The 19005-nt window shown below is 34.3% G+C and overlaps 1 protein-coding gene across 3 annotated transcripts in view; it reads left to right on the forward strand.

Moving 5' to 3' along the window:
- Window positions 1-19005, forward strand: part of PREX2 (phosphatidylinositol-3,4,5-trisphosphate dependent Rac exchange factor 2) — a 183695-nt gene that overhangs the window by 82319 nt on the left and 82371 nt on the right. For all 3 annotated transcript variants that reach the window (XR_013997400.1, XM_081116258.1, XM_081116259.1), the window contains exons 12-20: window positions 2357-2460; window positions 3427-3476; window positions 6486-6561; window positions 7996-8068; window positions 9123-9265; window positions 9423-9515; window positions 12482-12630; window positions 16575-16660; window positions 18408-18544. Coding sequence is in view for 2 of the 3 variants with exons in the window: in XM_081116258.1 (XP_080972384.1) it covers window positions 2357-2460; window positions 3427-3476; window positions 6486-6561; window positions 7996-8068; window positions 9123-9265; window positions 9423-9515; window positions 12482-12630; window positions 16575-16660; window positions 18408-18544 (911 nt within the window). In the remaining variant the exon portion in view is untranslated. The remainder of the gene's footprint in view (window positions 1-2356; window positions 2461-3426; window positions 3477-6485; window positions 6562-7995; window positions 8069-9122; window positions 9266-9422; window positions 9516-12481; window positions 12631-16574; window positions 16661-18407; window positions 18545-19005) is intronic.

Consider the following 19005-nt stretch of genomic DNA (forward strand, 5'->3'; position numbering starts at 1 on the left):
GCAACAAACAGAGGTAGAAAGTAGACTGTTGTTGCTGTCATTTGAGAACTTCACCTGAGGCAGAGCCCTGCTATACCAGGAATTCAGGGGTAGAAGCGCATGTGCTTTTTCTGTGATATGCTGATGATATTCTTCTTGCCTGGCACTACTATTTACATTGTAAATGCTAATATGAGAATTCAGAGACCTCATTCCTTCTATCCACGGGTGTGCTGAAGTTGGTTTGTATGAGCTCAAGAGAGTGGGTAATTAATTTTTTTTTAAAATTGCAAGGTGGTTGTTAACCATATCTATTATTAAAATAGAGGTTATAGAAACATATAAATACATAAATTATAAACAAAGGTAATACATTCTTAAAATGCATCACTTCCTAATTATTTTACATATATTATATAAACATATAACTACATAAATTGTAAACAAAGGTAATATATTCTTAGAACTCATCTCTTCCAAATTGTTTTACTGTTCACCATGCTCTTTGTGTTACTTATATCTATTATTTCTGTGTGGTGGTGGAAATACTAGATAATAATGTGTCAACACATGTCTAACTCTGTGTTCAGTGACTTTGTTTTAGTACCTTGCATTTGGCCATTTCAGGAGTATTTATACCACGGAAATCTGGCGAATGCTACAAATAAGAGCCCCTTCTTCCCTCCCACCTAGAAAGTCAGTTGTTCAATATTTACCAGTGCACCCTGGTAACATCACATGGTTGTTGAAAAGATGGCAATAAGCAGCCTTTCTCACAAGATGACCTGAACTCAGTCGGTTAATAAACCCTTTTTCCATGTTCAAGAAGTTGAGGGAGTAGGCTTGAATGCAGAACTATTTACTGTTTTTCCAGGGCAACAGCTAAGAGTTGCAGATTAACCCAAGATTAATTCTCGAAGTCACAGGAGTTTGCCTAATGGGCTAGCACTCCATTTTGAATAGGTTAAACCACCACTTGCTTTATTGTGGCAAGAGGCATTTGGGCCCAACATTTTCTTGAATTTTGGAATATCAAGACAATTTATTTCAGTGAATCTTAAGTGATAGAAGTGGGAGTAGGTAGATTGCATAAGAGAACTCAATAACTGGTCTTGAAAGACGCCATAGGAGTTAAAATATTTCTCTCGAATTTTTTTTTCCACACATGCTTTTTTATTTTGGGGTTTAATTTGGAAAAAAGGATGTCAAAAGCCTGTGTTGTTTATCTTTTATTGGGGGGCGGGGTCAGCAATCCTGTCTCAATTTTACGGCTACAAGCCATGCACATGGTTTGGAGAGTTTGGGATAAAATAGCCGAAACTTCGTGTGTGTGTGTGTGTGTGTGTGTGTGTGTGTGTGTGTGTGTGTGTGTTTACAAGCCTTTTGGCATTTTGTTTCTGGATTCACCAAATGTAGTTCATGTGATTTAATTCTAACAGCTTTTCCTCCCCCTTCAACATTGTTAGCAAAAAGTAAAGGTCAGAGTCTTCAACCTAATCATGAAAATAGAGGCCATTGCAGTAAATGATCTCTTCTGCAAATTTGCATTCCCTGTAAAGAAAACATTTACATGTAAACTCTGAACTTCAATTTTAAGTTTTTGCTTTCTAGAACAGTCATTTTAAAAAAACTTAACAGTCTGTAAAATAACTTCTGGAAAAAAGAATATTTGAGAGGAAGTTTAAGAGGAGTCTTTATTATGAAAATCTTATCATAAGGATGCGAGTGAAGAGTGACCACTGTCATTTTCCACTGAGAAAAATAAAAAATTGAGTGACATGAAAGAAAATTTCTAATTTCCTCATTTTTACATTTCTCAGTGTAAGAAAACTTAAAATGTTGGAATCATTTGCATAGCGAAATTATGCAATCTGCTCTGGAGATCTAAATACAGGGTAAATGGTCAAGACTGGTGTATGTGTGGTCTTGGCTTTATCACTGTGGGATAAAACAGATAAATGTTAAAATTCACTTCTAGAGCTAAAACTCAAACCATAACTCACTAATTGGAATAGTGAAGGGTACTTTTTGCTCGACTTTGTGGCATTGTAAAGAAATAGAAAACACACACTTGTATATTTATATAAATATATAAACACACTACACACAAATGCATATAATATGCTAGATCAATGTTAATAACCTCAATTTAGTTCTTAAGTCATTGTATGGAAATGGTAAATGTACTGTATAACCAAATCTTATCATGAATCTTACTGTCTAAATACTGGATTTGCATTACTGTGTTAGGAAAATAAAAGCTTTTGGTAAAACTAATGTTCAGTATTTGGGAATATGAGTTTCACAAATGTACTTGTTTTTAGCTGCCACTTTTTTAGGTTGGCAGTATTTTAATACATTGTTTTTATGTTCTTAGTTACTGATAAACATCAATTCAAACCAGAACAGATGTTATATAGATTTCGCTATGATGACGGAACATTTTATCCAAGAAATGAGATGCAGGATGTGATTTCAAAGGTAACAGCTTCTATAACCTTTTGTCGATAGCAGAATTCATGTGATATTTTAACAAGATAAAATGCTGTTGAGAGATTTAAAATATTCTTCTGGTACAGAAATTTTTTAAATGACATACATAAGCAAACCTCTCAATTTTGTCTTGCTAGTGTAAGAATTCTAATGTTAAATCATTATTCTCTTATCTAGTTCTAAATGGAAATAATGCAGCTGCATCATTCAGAAGTTTTTTATCATTGAAAGCTATTTCACACGTAGCAATAAGTGGTCATGATATGTGAATAAATGAAAACTACAAATATATAAAATTAATGTAACATTTTTTGTACACTTGACAAAATTTATATTACCATGCAATGAACCAGTAGTATGATATATTGCTGATGATAGATCTATTTTCTGTTTATTTTAATGTTTTAATTGATTTTAGAGAGAAAGGAAGGGGGAGAGAAAGAAAGGGGAGAGAGAAGGAGAGGGAAACATTGATGAGAGAGAAACATGGATTGGCTGTTTTCTGCATTAATCCCCACTGGGGATCGAGCCTGCAACTCCAGCATGTTCCCTGACCGGGAACTGAACCGGTGACCTCTTGGTGCATGGGAAAATGGTCAACCTACTGAGCCACACTGGCCAGGCAGATTTATTTTCTGTTTACATTCTATCTTTTTTATTTTCTATTTTAAGAAAAATAATTTGAAAAACCCTTTGTATATGTATATATCATACGTGTATGACAAATTCATGGCACAATTTAATCCTATTTTAATTATTTAAGTTACATTATTTTTATGAGTTACAACATATGCATTATATTGGAATGTAATATTTGAATAACTTTTATATTGATTGAGATTGTGTAATGATTCCAGAATGTCAGTGGTGGATAAATACATTTATTTCAGAATGTCATTTGTATATCCTTTTAGTGATCTTACTTGCTTTTGACATATCTTTATTTTACAATAGGGTGTAAGATTATATTGCCGTCTTCATAGTTTATTTACTCCAGTGATAAGGTGAGTCTGGTTTCTAATTTCTGGGCAACTTATATATCTGGAAATATTTGTATTGCATATTAAGTAAACATTATCTGGCTAGAAATTGTTGGTTTATTATTTTTTTTCCAAAAGTGAAAATTTTACTTTTAAAAATTATTTTAAGTAATAATTTATCTTAAAAATATTCCTAAATTTTCTGTGGCTCTAAATATATAGTTTCTGCCACTCTTTATTCTGACTTCTAAAATTACTTGCCATTAATTCACAGTAAATTATAAACTTGATAATGAAACGATCCATATTTAGTTAATATTTAATAAATAATAGTAGACTGGGAGATTTGGAGGTATGGTTTACTATAAATATTTACCATTATGATTACTTGTCTATTAATTTTTACATTAAATTGTGTAATCTGATCTTAGATGTGTATTTTATTTTACAGTATTTCTTTCTAATGGTCTTTAATTCAAAGAAAAGATTTTATACTTGAAAATGAAGAATCACTTTAGAGTTAATAAATACAATTTAATAATTTTATTCTTCACGGTGTTTTTCCTTCTGAAGAGATATGCTTTTTATTATTTTTAAAAAGAGAGCAATAATGCCTTTTATTTTTTAAGAGGAATCAGGATTAATTTTCAGTTTATCTCTTTAGAAAGACAACAGAAAACTTTGAGTTTTGTGTTATGGTTAAACATAGAGGAGACCATCCAGCAGTATTATTGTGCTTTGTAAAGTGCACTGATATACACTATATATGTAATATACTATATATGTAATATACACTAACTGATAGAGTGTAATGTAATGTTAAGCTAATTTCAAATGGCCAGATATCATACAGAGTTTATTGACTTAAACATATTTTTCACACAAAAATATGGATGTACTATTTCCAGAATGAATATAGAGGCTTTTCAGTTGTGGCTATAGAATCCACATGTTTGATGTACACTGTTGCTATTTTATTTTATTTTTTTTATAATATATCTTTATTGACTTCAGAGAGAGGAAAGGAGAGGGAGACAGAGATAGAAACATCAATGATGAGAGAGTCATTGATCGGCTGCAGCCCGCAACCCGGGCATGTGCCCTGACCGGGAATCGAACCCTGATCTCCTGGATCCTAGGTCGACGCTTAACCTCTGAGCCACGCCCGGCTGGGCGACTGTTTCTAGTTTTTATTGTGGTTTCCAATTCCAAGGAGATGCAGAGCTTAATTAAAAATAAAAACATTTCAGAAGTTAAGTGTATTGGAATGCCCGTTAACGCTTCATAGAGAACACACTGCAGGTTCTGGGGGAGAAGGCAGGATCTTACCCATCACTCCTGAAAGTGCCCCATCCACTTGCACAGGAAGGCTTCACAGCGTAAAAAAAGGGGAAAAGAACCAATATTTGTTGATTCTCTGGCAAAGATTACCTGCAAATACTTTGGATAATTTAATACTAAAAGATGTTTGCTTAACTCGATAGCAAGTGGGTGCTTATTTTTATTTTACTGCTAAACTAATAAAAAACAGTAATGGATAAATTTTTCATGTCACCTGTGTAAATGTAGAGTTTATATGTGAGAAAATGTGTTCTGAAAATATATTTTAGGCATATGGAACTCCTTATCGAGAAAGTTACAGTCAGTGAGAGCTGATAAGAAGGAATTGTTCTTTGGCTAGAAGTGACAATTGTTTATGCGTTGTCAAGGGAAATTTTATGGGAAAAAAGTCCCATAAAACAGATGGAATGTATGATAGTCATGCTTTTAATATGTGTGAACTCAGCTTATGAAAAGAAAAATTACTTGGGTGAAGAACACATGGTATTCAACCTTCTTCTTTCTCATAATGCTTCTGGGGACCAAGAAGAAATGGATTATGAGGTATCAACAAGGAGATAGCGTTAAGATTTTGAAAATCTGGCGTCGATGACTGGCTAACCTAGTGCATTTACTATTGAAATCTCAGAAATTTCAACCCTGTTTCAGGGAACTCTTTATGAGAGTGGGTAAAATGATGTAAATATTAATTGTAAATCTCTGACAGAGGCTAGAAAACTGAATTTAGTTTATCACTTCAAGTTGTTTACAATTTGGATTTTTTTGTCGTTTTGGAAAGACTGTCACTTTCTCATTCCCTTTTTAAATTTTTTAAAAATTTATTGATTTGAGAGAGAGAGAGAAAGAGAAACATCAACCTGTTGTTCCACTTACTTATGCATTCTTTGGTTGACTCTTGCCTGTGCTCCAACTCGGGTTTGAACTCACAACCTTGGTGCATCAAGATGACACTCAACCAACTGAGCTACCTGGCTAAGGCTCTCATTCCCTTTTGATCCAGGTCTACAAACTTAATGAATTGTTGATTTTTGTCTTTGGGGCCTTGTTCTGATCATTAGCACCTTGTTGTATCCAACTAAACTTAGACTAATTTCTCAGATCTAGGAAGTGTACTGAAAGGAGTCTGATGTGGAGATACTTGACTACCTTGATTCCCTGGGGATGTGGTGTCATTGTGACAAAATGAATGACCCGGTTATCAGTGTATTTACCATAGGATAGACCGGCGGTCTTCTAGTACAGCTGAGCCAAATGAGCACTCCTTCAGAGCAAGTCCAGTCTTCCCCGAGAAGTCAGGAGAGGGAATTAAATGGATTGCTTTCTTCTCCATATTTTGAGATGTTTTGTAGAATCTATCTTGATTTAAAGGGGAAAATTTTATTATTCTTTTATTAATGAGATATTATATTTCTAGGTAAGTTATTACCAGGTAATGTAAAGTAATAATCTATTTAGATATAAAAGAAATGTCCTATTTTGTTATCATTGTGGGTTTCTTCTATTGGTATGAGCTGATGAAGGAGTTTTCAGGTATTGTACAGACCATATAAACCTCTCTTATTTTCACATAATATGGGCAATCGATTCAGATTACATTGAGTAAATGTTCCTGTTGCACATATCAAATGAAATGTTTCCCTGTGCTCACTGATCTCCTTCCTTAATGTTTTTGGTTTCTTTTTTTCTTTATAGAGATAAAGATTACCATTTAAGGACCTATAAATCTGTAGTCATGGCCAACAAACTGATAGACTGGTTAATTGCACAGGTAAATAGACAAATAGGAGTTGCTGAGTTATGGTCACTGTTGATGTAAATTTAAGCACGTAATTTAGGTACTTTTTTTTTTTAATCCCCACCCACAGATACACAATGAAATAACTTGATTGATTCATACAACTAATGTGAAGCAGAGTTAGAATTTGAACCAAGATAATCTATTTGACTTCAGAGTCTTTAGCTTAATTTTTGTGCTACATTGTCTTTCAAGAAGATGTTCTTATTTTTAAATGATCAGATGAGATACTTAGTAAAAAAACCAAAAAAACATAATTTGAATATCACTGAAAAGAAGCAATCAATGGACATAGACTAAAATTTTTTGCATGTTTTTTTACTGTTTTAAAGTATCTGTTTATTAGTCTTAACAAGTTATTCTAATCTTCCTCGACTTTTTTCTCTGTTGGATAATAATTGTGCTTGAATACTATGAGCTTTAATAACCATCTCCATACATTTTAAGTAGGAAAGTACAAAATTTGTTGTTTAAAGTTTTGGAACATGAAATTTCTGTGTAATAAAGTTTAATTCTGTAATAGCGTATGTTGGAGAAAGTACCAAAAATTGTGATAATTTAGAAGTGAGATGAAGAAATACTAGATTAGAGTGTTCACACAGAAATGGCATTGACAGAGAGAAGATAGATTAGGGAGACTACCTAAGTGCTAAAAGGACTAGGAAAAATGAGATACTATGTGGAAAGCACTTCTTAAATTGTAAAACATACAACTCTAAGGTTATATACACACATACACATACACATACATATACACTTACATTTTCATACATATGGGTCTATACTTATATGAATAAAGTAGATCCCGTGACAAGAGGTTGCACTGGGCTTTCTCTACGGGTTTATATGCTCTGATTACTTTTTTGGGAATATAATGAAAGAGAAGCTTGCATTTGCTGGTTCAGCCAAAACTTTTACTCTAATAGTTTTACCAGTCACCCTACACTAGTAAGTTTCTTTAGGGGTGTTTAAAGAGCAAGACCATTTTTTGGAAGGGAAGTGATAGCTGAGATCATGCATAATGATTTACTTAGCTTTATTTTAAAGTGATTTCAATATATAGGATATTTCCTTGATGTATAATTAGGATACGAGATTGAAGGAGTAAGACAAAGGAGTCATTTTTGGTAGCCATAAATTTTAGCTACTTATATGTTTTCATATTTAATAAAGTATAGTTTTTCTCAAGAAATATTAAATCTTTGTTTTTCATTTAATATCAAAAGAAGATGTTTTCTTTATCAAGTGAATGATTTATAGCAATTAGACATATTGTAGGCTTATGCAAGCAATGAATACCATAATATATAAATGGCTTTGCCCGTTTAGTGCTGGGAATATCAAATGTAGTAAAGATGCAAGCCTTCGGTTGCCTATTAACCTGTCCACTGCTTTTACGGTTAACAGGGGGATTGCCGCACCAGAGAAGAGGCCATGATATTTGGGGTTGGACTCTGTGACAATGGATTTATGCACCATGGTAAGAATTTTTATTCTGGAAGCTTATATAGTTCACTGTTTTGTTTTTGTTAGGATACTGGGAATATGTCAGTTTTCCAGTGAAGTCATTCAGAGGTGAACCAGCAAGACTATCTGGGCCTTGCCATTGTCCATGTCTCAACATAAAGCCCCAAATTTCTACTGTGCTGTGGGACCACTGCCTCCCCCCCTCTAGCTCCTTGGCTTAATGAATCAACCTGTCCCAACAAAGTACTCTTCAAGGTACTAAGGAAAGATTAATGGAAATAGAAAAGATTTATCTTTTAACACATTTTCACTGCTGTCAAGATCTTGCAGAATACAAATTCTTTCTATTGGTATTTAGCCTTATTTTTAAAAGGCTTATAAAATATAAGCCTTGTATCATTAGGATATGTGAGCAATCTTAGGGATTTGGGGGAAATTATTAATGTTCATATGAAAGGGAAAGAACTGACCTTTGCAAAAATAAGGTTATTTGAGAATAATGCTTTGAAACAAATGAACTAAGAATTAATGGAAACTAAAATCACATTTCACCCAGAAGACATATTTCTGGTTTCAAGTGTTAGAACAAAGTGAGCACAATGGGAATTGCTCAGATACACAAAGACAACACTTAATCCATTTGAATTTTCCCATAATTGTGCACAATATTAAAAACATACTTAAAATGTTTACTACAAATTCAAAACATGGTAGTTTTCTATATTTTGGATTGTATACATTTTTACTCAATATGATCTTTTATTTAAATTTAGGCTTTAATCTGGAAAGTTAAAGACTTGGTTAACTACAAAACTAACACTGAAAAAAGTATACCTTGTATTAAAATAGTCAAAATCCTTTAGGTAACAGTAGCTTAAAGGAAATATTGGCTTGAAATTATAGAAAGAAATAGAAAAATATCTTATGGATATTAGTGAATGTAACTTGTTCTAGGCGTATAAAATTGAGGCCATGGCACAAGTATTACTTTAATGAATGTCTTTCAGTTTGGACAAAGAGTTTGATTTTTGGATTAATTGAAACAATTTGAATCTCTGATTCCTTAGTCCTTGAAAAAAGTGAATTCAAAGATGAACCTCTACTTTTCCGTTTTTTTGCGGATGAGGAAATGGAAGGATCCAATATGAAACATCGACTTATGAAACATGATTTAAAAGTTGTGGAAAATGTTATAGCTAAATCATTATTGGTAAGTTTATTAATATGTTATATACATTTTCTCCTCGGTTAGATATTAGCAGGAGGTTACATAAACATGTTTGGTGATATATATTATTTCATTCTGTTGGATTTACAAACTTTTTTCCTACTTGCCTTACTAATAATGTTAATATTTTGCATTTCAGATTAAATCCAATGAAGGAAGCTATGGTTTTGGGTTAGAAGACAAAAATAAAGTTCCAATAATTAAGTTGGTAGAAAAGGGGTCTAATGCTGAGGTAATGTAAATTAGCATTTTTATTTAAATTTGTTGCCCATGATATATAAATCCAAAATTTCTAAACTAATTGAAATTAGCCTTTTAGTAACCTTATTGAAAATAATGTTTCTGAGTAATTTGATTCTGAGGTTCTAACAAATACTCTTGAGATCTGTGAGAGGGGTCATGTCTGGGTACTCAGGTGTAGTTTTGGGGTGGGATTGGAGATATCTACAGCTGTCAACTTCTTGACCTCCTGGGAGGCCAAATGCCCTTAGGATTTCCCTGTTCACTGATTCTAGCCTGGAACCCTGTGGAAATTGTGTAGGTTGGGACTGTTACTCAAGAGAGAGGGTTCTTCCATTAATTCAAAGGCTCTGTCTTATATTTTCCTTTCGCTTTTGATTGTCATATAAATACAACTTCCATCAGTAAAGCACAATCTTTGATTTATTTTTTTCATTTTAATTCTGATTGATGTTCTCTCACCTCACCAGCCTTTTAAACCAAGACATCTGGTCATTTCATTCATTCTTTTGGATTTATTTATTTGGTACCTATTTTATGCTAGGTGGGGTTCTAGGCTATGGGAATACAGCAATGAACAAAACAGACAAAATTTCCTGTCCTCATGGAACCTACTTTCCAGTGTTATAAACCAAGTTTATCAGAGTTAAAGTTTTCTCACCTTGCTTCCTGACTTGTAAGATGCTTATTCCCCCAGCAAACTTTTCAATATTTCAATCTTTAATAAAGAATGTGATAATAAATGAAACATGGCTTTTAACTTTGAATCTGTTTAGTTAGTAGTAAACTGTCACCCATCCTCTCACCTGCTAATGCCCAAAGTCTCTTGTGCAAGACAAAGCTTCATGTGTAGCACATTAATGTCAAACAAAATAATTCTGGTCAACTCATACTCTGTTAGTGGGCCTGGTCATCAGATGACTATTTTTAGTAATTTTCTGTGAGAATTAAATGTTTCTCCCAGACATTTTTAGAGGATGTTCCTAGAGCACAGCTTCATCTGACTATGCCTCTGATAAAACACCTTCTCCCAGGTTTTCATCACTTATCTGGTAACTAAAAGAGCATATAGTTTATAGGCAGTAGGTTTGGTTAAGACGAGTGACCTGGTTGGCATGGAGAGATAATGTCTATCTATCATCTATCTCTATCTATCTATCTATCTATCTATCTATCTATCTATCTATCTATCTATCTATCTATCTATCTATCTATCTATCTATCATCTATCTATCTATCTATCATCTATCATCTATCTATCTATCTATCTATCTATCTATCTATCTATCTATCTATCATCTATCTATCATCTATCTATCATCTATCTATCATCTATCTATCTATCTATCTATCATCTATCATCTATCTATCATCTATCATCTATCTATCTAATCTATCATCTATCTATCTATCATCTATCTATCTATCATCTATCTATCTATCTATCTATCTATCTATCTATCTATCTATCTATCATCATCTATCTATCATCTATCTATCTATCTATCTATCTATCTATCTATCTATCTATCATCTATCTATCTATCATCTATCTATCTATCATCTATCTATCATCTATCTATCATCATCTATCTATCATCTATCTATCATCTATCATCATCTATCATCTATCTATCATCTATCTATCTATCTATCTATCATCTATCTATCATCTATCTATCATCTATCTATCTATCATCTATCTATCATCTATCTATCTATCTATCTATCTATCTATCTATCTATCTATCTATCTATCTATCATCTATCTATCTATCATCATCTATCTATCATCTATCTATCATCTATCTGATTGTTGGCAGTATTACAGATGTCCCCTAATTTCCCGTTAGCCCCCCTCCTCGCAGCCCCTGCCCCACCCCAGGCTTTCACCACACTATTTTCTGTTTCCATTGGTTATGCCTATATGTGTATAAGTTCTTTGGTTAACCTCTTCCCGTCTCCCGCCCCCCACTCTGAGATATGTCAGCCTGTTCCATGCAGCCATGCCTCTGGGACTGTTTTGTTCATCAGTCAGTTTATTATGTTCATTAGACTTCACATATAAGTGAGATCATGTGATATTTGCCTTTCTCTGACTGGCTTATTTCACTGAGCATAATATTCTCCAGGTCCCTCCATGCCATCGCAATGAGTAAGAAATCCTCCATTTTTACAGCTCAGCCACTGATGGGCATTTGGGCGGTTTCCAGATCTTAGCTATTGTAAATAATGCTGCTATGAACATAGGGTTGCATATATTCTTTCTGATTGGTGTTTTGGGAATCTTAGGATATATTCCTAGAAGTGGGATCACAGGGTCAAACAGCAGCTCCATCTTTAATTTTTTGAGGAACCTCCATGCTGTTTTCCACAGTGGCTGCACCAGGAAGATTGGGATAATGTCTCCTTTGTCGTCTTTTCAGCGTCTTGTAGTCTGTGCTTGTTAGAGCACACTTCCTTGGAGTCTAGGACATTTCTCTCTCCTCCCTGGAGACACTTACGCTTTCTCAGGCTAATGATGCATATTTGGTTGCCATTGATGTCTATATTGAAGTTGAAACTCTCTGAGTTAATTGGATATACATGGAAAAGAAATTAACCTGCGATTTGACTGTAGTTAAAAGGATGAAATGATATTTTTAAAAAACCATAAAATACAGCAGAAGAAAAGGTCATAAGAGGAGTACAATGTTAAGTCATGGAGGGAGGAGGGAGGGGAGAATTTCAGTAAAGACGGGTGATGAAATTTAAAACTAGGTCAGAGAGAATAACTCTGTCGTCTCTCCCACAGTTTTGTTTTTTGAAGTTGTATAAAAGCATTGTAGATATGTTAAAATGTCAAAATCAATGTTATAGACCTTTTTAGATTCTAATTCTGGGGGAAAATAGTTCCCTTATTAAAATATAAGTTGACTTTATTATTATTTTTTTTTATTTTTGTTATTTCTCTCTTAGATGGCTGGCATGGAAGTTGGAAAAAAGATTTTTGCTATTAATGGTGACCTAGTTTTTATGAGGCCTTTCAATGAAGTGGATTGCTTCCTGAAATCATGCTTAAACAGCAGAAAACCTCTAAGAGTTCTTGTGAGCACAAAGCCAAGGGAGTAAGTTGTACGATTTATGTGGGATTTAAAAAAATATATACATTAGGTGAATAAAATAGAAAAGTTAAGCAAATGTCTAGAATTAAACATGTCATTGCTTGAAACATTTAAACCTCACCAACATTGCTAATACTGGTCTTTAAATGATGGGAAAAGCTACATTATTTATGGTGACAAAATGCTTGCTACTTGAATCAGGTAGTTTCAGCAGAAATAATCCTTTCCTTTTGCTGCCTAAATTTTCCTGGTCTGAGTTGGGTTGAGTCTGTCTATGAGTGAAGAAAACCAATAAAACACTTGATAAGAACTGCATTTCCCCATGTTCAGCTCTAAGAATTTCAGGGGCTATGAGTTGATTCAACACACTTATATTTAAATGCTGAAAGGAGATGGGATCAAGACTGGGTGAAAACAAATTCCATGCTTGTGTGAATATAGAAATAGATCCATTCTTTAAAAATATATATCTGCCTATCTATATACCTATGATTAGAAAAAATTCATGTTTATCATAGTAAACTCAGAGTACAGACTTATTCATTGGAAATTCAGTGTTAGTTGAATTTCTTAAGTACTGACACACATGTGCACAATCATATATTTATAAAATGGGATATGCTTTATGATTTTTTCTTTTAGAAAAATTAATAAGATATTATGGATATACTTGGAAGACATTGTAAAGCATTGTTGGTCTCCTAGTCCTTATCAGGTTTCCATTTGTTTAACCAATGAAATAATAAAAATAATGTATATTAAGTACATATCATAATGTATTAGTGTATGTACGTACTATGGTTATATCAAAATTACTGTTTAAGACTTAATTATATTATTTGTCAGCAGTGATAAGCAACTTCATTAATTTTAAGATAAATGAAGGTTACCATGTCAAAAACAAAATGGTTTATTTTAACTACTTACAGGAAGATTTTGAGTATATATAATATAGTCTTCTTCCCTGCCTCAACATATTTATCCAGCAAGGCTTGGTACACTATTTATCTAAGACTTGAAGTGCAGTGTAATGGGCTAGATCATGTAGTGTTAATCAAGGTAGATGCTTCTACCAACAGCTTACCAAGGGTTCTGAAAGAGTAGACCTCATTAAAGTTACTCACTTAGAAGGACTTTGGGCTAGAGAGCAGCAAATAACCATAACAATGTCATCTCTCCAAAACTATGATCTAGTGACCCTCCCTTTCTCCAGGCCATCTAGGATAAGGCTAACCTAGTTGCCTACCTCTGGACACTTTGAGGACATTTAAGAAGAAAGGAATAAGGGAGTGGTATTCCAAAGCAATCACTGGTGACCATGAAGACTCTCCCAATGGCCCCGTGACCCCTAATTTAACCCTATAAATACTGGTCCACTGATCACAAACATTTCAAGAGGTAGAGGACTTTGAAGTCATCGGCTTGAAAACTAAATAGATAGGGCACATCCTCAGTCCTGGAAGTAGTTGTGAGATGAGCAGGGTTGGAACCTGGGGCTTCGGATTCTTCCCTCGGCATTCGTTGCACAGTGGCTGGAACTTGATATTTCTGGTTTAGGTTCAAGCCTCTCATCCACCACTTGCCGGCTAACTGCATTGCTTCAACATCCTAATCCATAAACAAACTGGGCTAGTAGGAGTGCCTATGTCACAGAGCTGCTAAGAACACTAAACAAATCTAGGCTTGGAAAGAACTTAGTGACACATTCAGCTCCCAGTATGTACTCCAGTAAGGTGACCTATGATGCTTTTCTGTTTTCTCATTTCATTTTTTCCGTTGCTTCTTGATTACATCAAGAGCATATTTTACATTGTATTTTAAAGCTATTTTGAGGATGGAGTACTCATTTTTTTCTTCTTATTCATTTGTTTGAAATTTATAACCTTTCCTTTATGTTTTCATTCTGATGTACAATTCCTAGAAATCACTCTCATATTTTCTTGCAATAGCTACTTACAATTTATGAAATATCTTGTTTGGGAGGAAAAAAAAGCAAAAATATGAGAAGTAAATACAACAGATTTTTTTTCTTTTGAATCTAGCTGTATTTTACAATAGATAACATCAGGGAATTTTTCAGCAGGCTTTGTAAAAGATAATTTAGGCATTTGTTTTCTGCACGAAGTAGAGCATCCTTCCTGTATAAATGTAATTCTTCTTTTAATAGGCAACATAGTGTCCCCACCAGGGAAACATATTTTCCAAACATCATTTTATGAATGGAGTCCCCAAATTACGACCAAATGCATCTCATGGTGTTCTATATAAATTTCGGTAAGAAAATTATAATCTCTAGATTAGGGTAGGGTCAAACTTCTGAGCAATATTAGAAAGATGGAAGACCTTGCTTAGAAAGGGTTGAGAGGCCCCTGAATTCTTCACCATCCTGAAGAACAATAATTCATCATGGCCTGAGAGCTTTAAGTTATTTCAGCAAAAGTGAACTCTCACTGATAATATAGAGAAGCATGAGCGACCTCTATTTTTTGTTTCATGCTCAGAAAATTTATTTATTCCCTTTTCTTTTCCTTAGTTATCTTCTATTTTCAAGTGTGTCTTTGGCAGATACTCTCAACAAGTTACTATTCACAGAAAGCAGATACAGCTTTATATACCAAAAATTATTTAATTAAGGATTAAAGACAAATTAGTTCTTTGACGTCCTTCCCACCAATGTGTAGATAACTTCGTAGTGTATAAACGGATTTATAACAAGACTCCCAAGGTTCCCTGGAACAGGCAATGTATATTTGTCGCCGAATGCCAGAGTGCCTGCCCGGGTTATATTTTAGGTTGCAGTGCCGGCCCCTGCCTCAGGCTTTCTCATGCTTTCTCACGTGTTCTAGGCACCAGGGCGCTCAAACTGGCCCAACAACTGTTTCATAAACTGCAAATAAGGCTCGAGACTGTTTAATGTGCCCTTGAAGTACTGCTGCATTTATTTCATGACTCGCTCATCAGCTTTTGGAAAACACTTCTGTTTCTTGGGCATCCAGGGCTATCCATCAACGTTTATTGCATCTTTGTTCATTTGTCCCCGCTCTGTACTGCAATTTATTATACTCAATTTTATTGTTATGAGGTTCCATCGTATCTCCTGTTCTTTGCTTTTCTGTTATATCTGGCTTCTGGCTTCCTTCTATGGAGTAGCTCATTTGTTGGTGCCAAATCCGACATCCCCCTCTGGTTTGCCGTGTCAGCTCCCTCTAGTTCTCCACCCCTTTGTCTTCTTTTCTGCGTGGATCCATTGAAAATTTATTTTTATTTATTCAGGTTTACCTTCTGATGTATTATTCTTTTAAAGTTCCACTGAATAAATGCTAATCATATTCTTAAATTACTTTGATACAGTGTTTGACACATCTGTTCTTTATAGCTACCTCTTTGTTGTGTTTTGATGGAGTTCACAACAGGTAGAAATGTATTCACTCTGTGTTTCTTTTATGTTAATGTTAACAACGAAATTTCACAGTGCCCCGATGCCTTCTTCGTAATAGTAAACGAAGGAGAGAAGCTTCCATTTGGTTAAGTACCTCATAGCAAAATGCAGGGCAGTTGACCAAAGGTATCTCTTTGCACCTCCACCGACACCTTGCGGAGTCAGCTTTACACCATCATCTTTCTGGAAACAGGCTCAGAGGAGTTGAGTTCATTCAAGGTATCCAACTCTCAGGTCCCTAAACGAGGATCCAGAGCAGTCCTCACTCCGGGTGCACTGTGCGGGCCACGGCGAGTGAGGGCGCTGCGGTGCGGCCTGCCCCGGGCCCTTGCCAGGCCACGCACCGGGCGGGGTGCCTGTTTCAAGGGTTTCGAACCCAGGGTTTTTGTCACACAGTCGACCTTCAATACGAATTCATTGAAAGAATAAATGAAGGTGCGGACAACTATTGTCCTGGCCAGTTGTGGTGTTTTAAAGTCAACTTACCCTATTTTTGGATTGATTTTAGGACCGTGAAAATCCCAGATTCAGCTGAGGGGCTTGGATTCCAGATCCGCGGCTACGGCCCATCCGTTGTGCACGCGGTAGGAAGAGGTGAGAAAGCCATCATCCTGCCACATTAACAGCTTTCCAGCATGTTTGCTATTCTTTGCTACACAAGAATATGTTTAAAATGTGCCTCTCATGTTATGAATTTTCTCGATTATATTTTTACTGCATTAACTCTATGGTAGTATATTTCTAAAATAATATTTTTGAAAACCTGTTAAAAATTGTAAGGCATGCCCCAGCTGAGTAGCTCGGTATCAGAGTGTCGTCCTGATACAATAAGATCAGGTTCAGTCCCCAGTCAGGGCACATACAAGAATCAACCAATGAATGCATAAATATTGGAACAAAAGAATCAGTGTTTCCCTCTCTTTCTCCCTTCCTCTCTCTCTAAAATCAATCAATAAAAAAAATTGTAGGGCATTTTTATCTCTAAAAATTTATAAGTGAATGATCCCTTCTAAAACCTGCATGCTTTTCTGCATGCTTCAGTTTAGCCAAAGGATATAATGATTCTTAAGGCCATCTATTTGTCTTTTTCTCTGACAGCAAATAGTTATATTTTTGTCAGTAATTCAGAGATGTGAGTTTTCAGGTTTAAGAATGATCTGTGTGCTTTATAGCCTGTCGCTATATGATTACTTCAAGTATTCCTATAAGCTATGCATTTTATAAACCTTAAAATGCATTTTAAATTAAAAAATTTTAGTGATTAAAAACTTTGTTTATATTTTATTCTCTTTTTGTTTGATGGACAAATTAGTTATTGATATCTCTTGTTATCATATGTATTTTTCTAAAAATTTTTTAAAGATTCTGGAAGTGAATTTTAGTGAGGACAATTCTTGAATATAAATTATGGTCTTCAAGATGTTTATTAATTCTTTCATAGGAGAAATTGCTTGTAAAGAAAGGCTCTTCTAACATACTTATGATAAATTTTATAGTAATTTATATTAATTATATTCATTGTTTTATTAATGGTGCTCTGATTTGCTCAGAATATCAAATAATAATGATTGGAGGGTTCTGAAAATCTTAACTCACTGGTTAGGATATGCCATTTCCATACTTAAGTCAATGTCTGTGCAAATAAATGATGGACAGTTAATGTTATCTGATTAATTTTATTCTTCAGTTCTCTGGTTCCTAACCCTTTGTGCATATCCTGAACTTATTTTTCTTAGCAAATCCAGTCCAATTGTAGTTGCTAACTGATTTTTTTTCCTTAAGAATTTCTTTAATTGTTGGCATTTAAAAAAGTAAAAGTGAATACTATTTTAATTTTTAGAGATTTTGTAAACTAAAGAAAGATAAATAAGGCACGTTTTTGGCTTTCTCATTTGCCATTATATATGCATACTTAGAAAATTAGATTGACATTTTAAAGGGAAAATAACTGATTAGCATTATAAAGGTTACTTTACAAATCTCTTCAAACTAATTCATAGGGAGGTGGGAAAATAATCTGTTAATCAGTTTGGCCTGTTAAGTTGCAGAAAAATTTTGAGAGGGTATTGCTATCAGAACCAAATTTATCAAAAAACATTAGCTAGATCTTTATTATACAGGGTGTCCCCCAAAAACCTATACACTACTAAAAGCTGATAGATCAATTGATGTTTCTTTCTTTTCAGATTTAACCCATTGGAATTAATAATTATTCAAAGTGTGTATACATTTTGGGGGAGACACCCAATATTTAAAAATTGCTTTCCTTATTGAATATGTGATAAAAACAAATCTTTTTCCTAAAATTAAGTTTTGGCAATTTTCTCATTTGTATTTAAAGGAACTGTGGCTGCAGCAGCCGGTCTTCACCCTGGACAGTGTATTATCAAAGTCAATGGGATCAATGTCAGCAAAGAGACACATGCCAGCGTTATTGCACATGTCACAGCCTGCAGGAAGTACAGGAGACCAACGAAGGTAAGCTGCCTCTCCGCTTCTCTAGATCTAATTGCATAGAAACCCCAGTGGACAACATAGGATGTGTCAGAGATGTTTGTGGTTTCCCCTTCTAGGTTCACACTTAAGCACAGCATTGTAAATCTCATCACGACTGCTTTATCAGCATAATGAGTTATGATCTCGATTATATTTAAATGGTTACGTTATATTGTTGCAATATTTTCACCTGTTTAAAAAGTATTCTGGGGCATTTTCATGGTGACTTGAGGTTTTAAGTTTATCAAATTGAAATCCAAATATTTAAAATGTTTTCTTGACCCTTGTGATAGCTTTAGAATATAGAATGGTCATCCTGTGTCTGTATATATGGACTATAAATGCTTACAATGTTTATTAGTAGAATTTTGTGAAAAACAAAAACTTGGGGATTTTTTGGGGTCTGCAGTTGAGTTTTTAATGTATTTATTAGGCAATTGAAT

The sequence above is a fragment of the Miniopterus schreibersii genome (assembly GCF_964146895.1).
Source record: "Miniopterus schreibersii genome assembly, chromosome: 17".
In the NCBI taxonomy this organism is placed as follows: domain Eukaryota; kingdom Metazoa; phylum Chordata; class Mammalia; order Chiroptera; family Miniopteridae; genus Miniopterus; species Miniopterus schreibersii.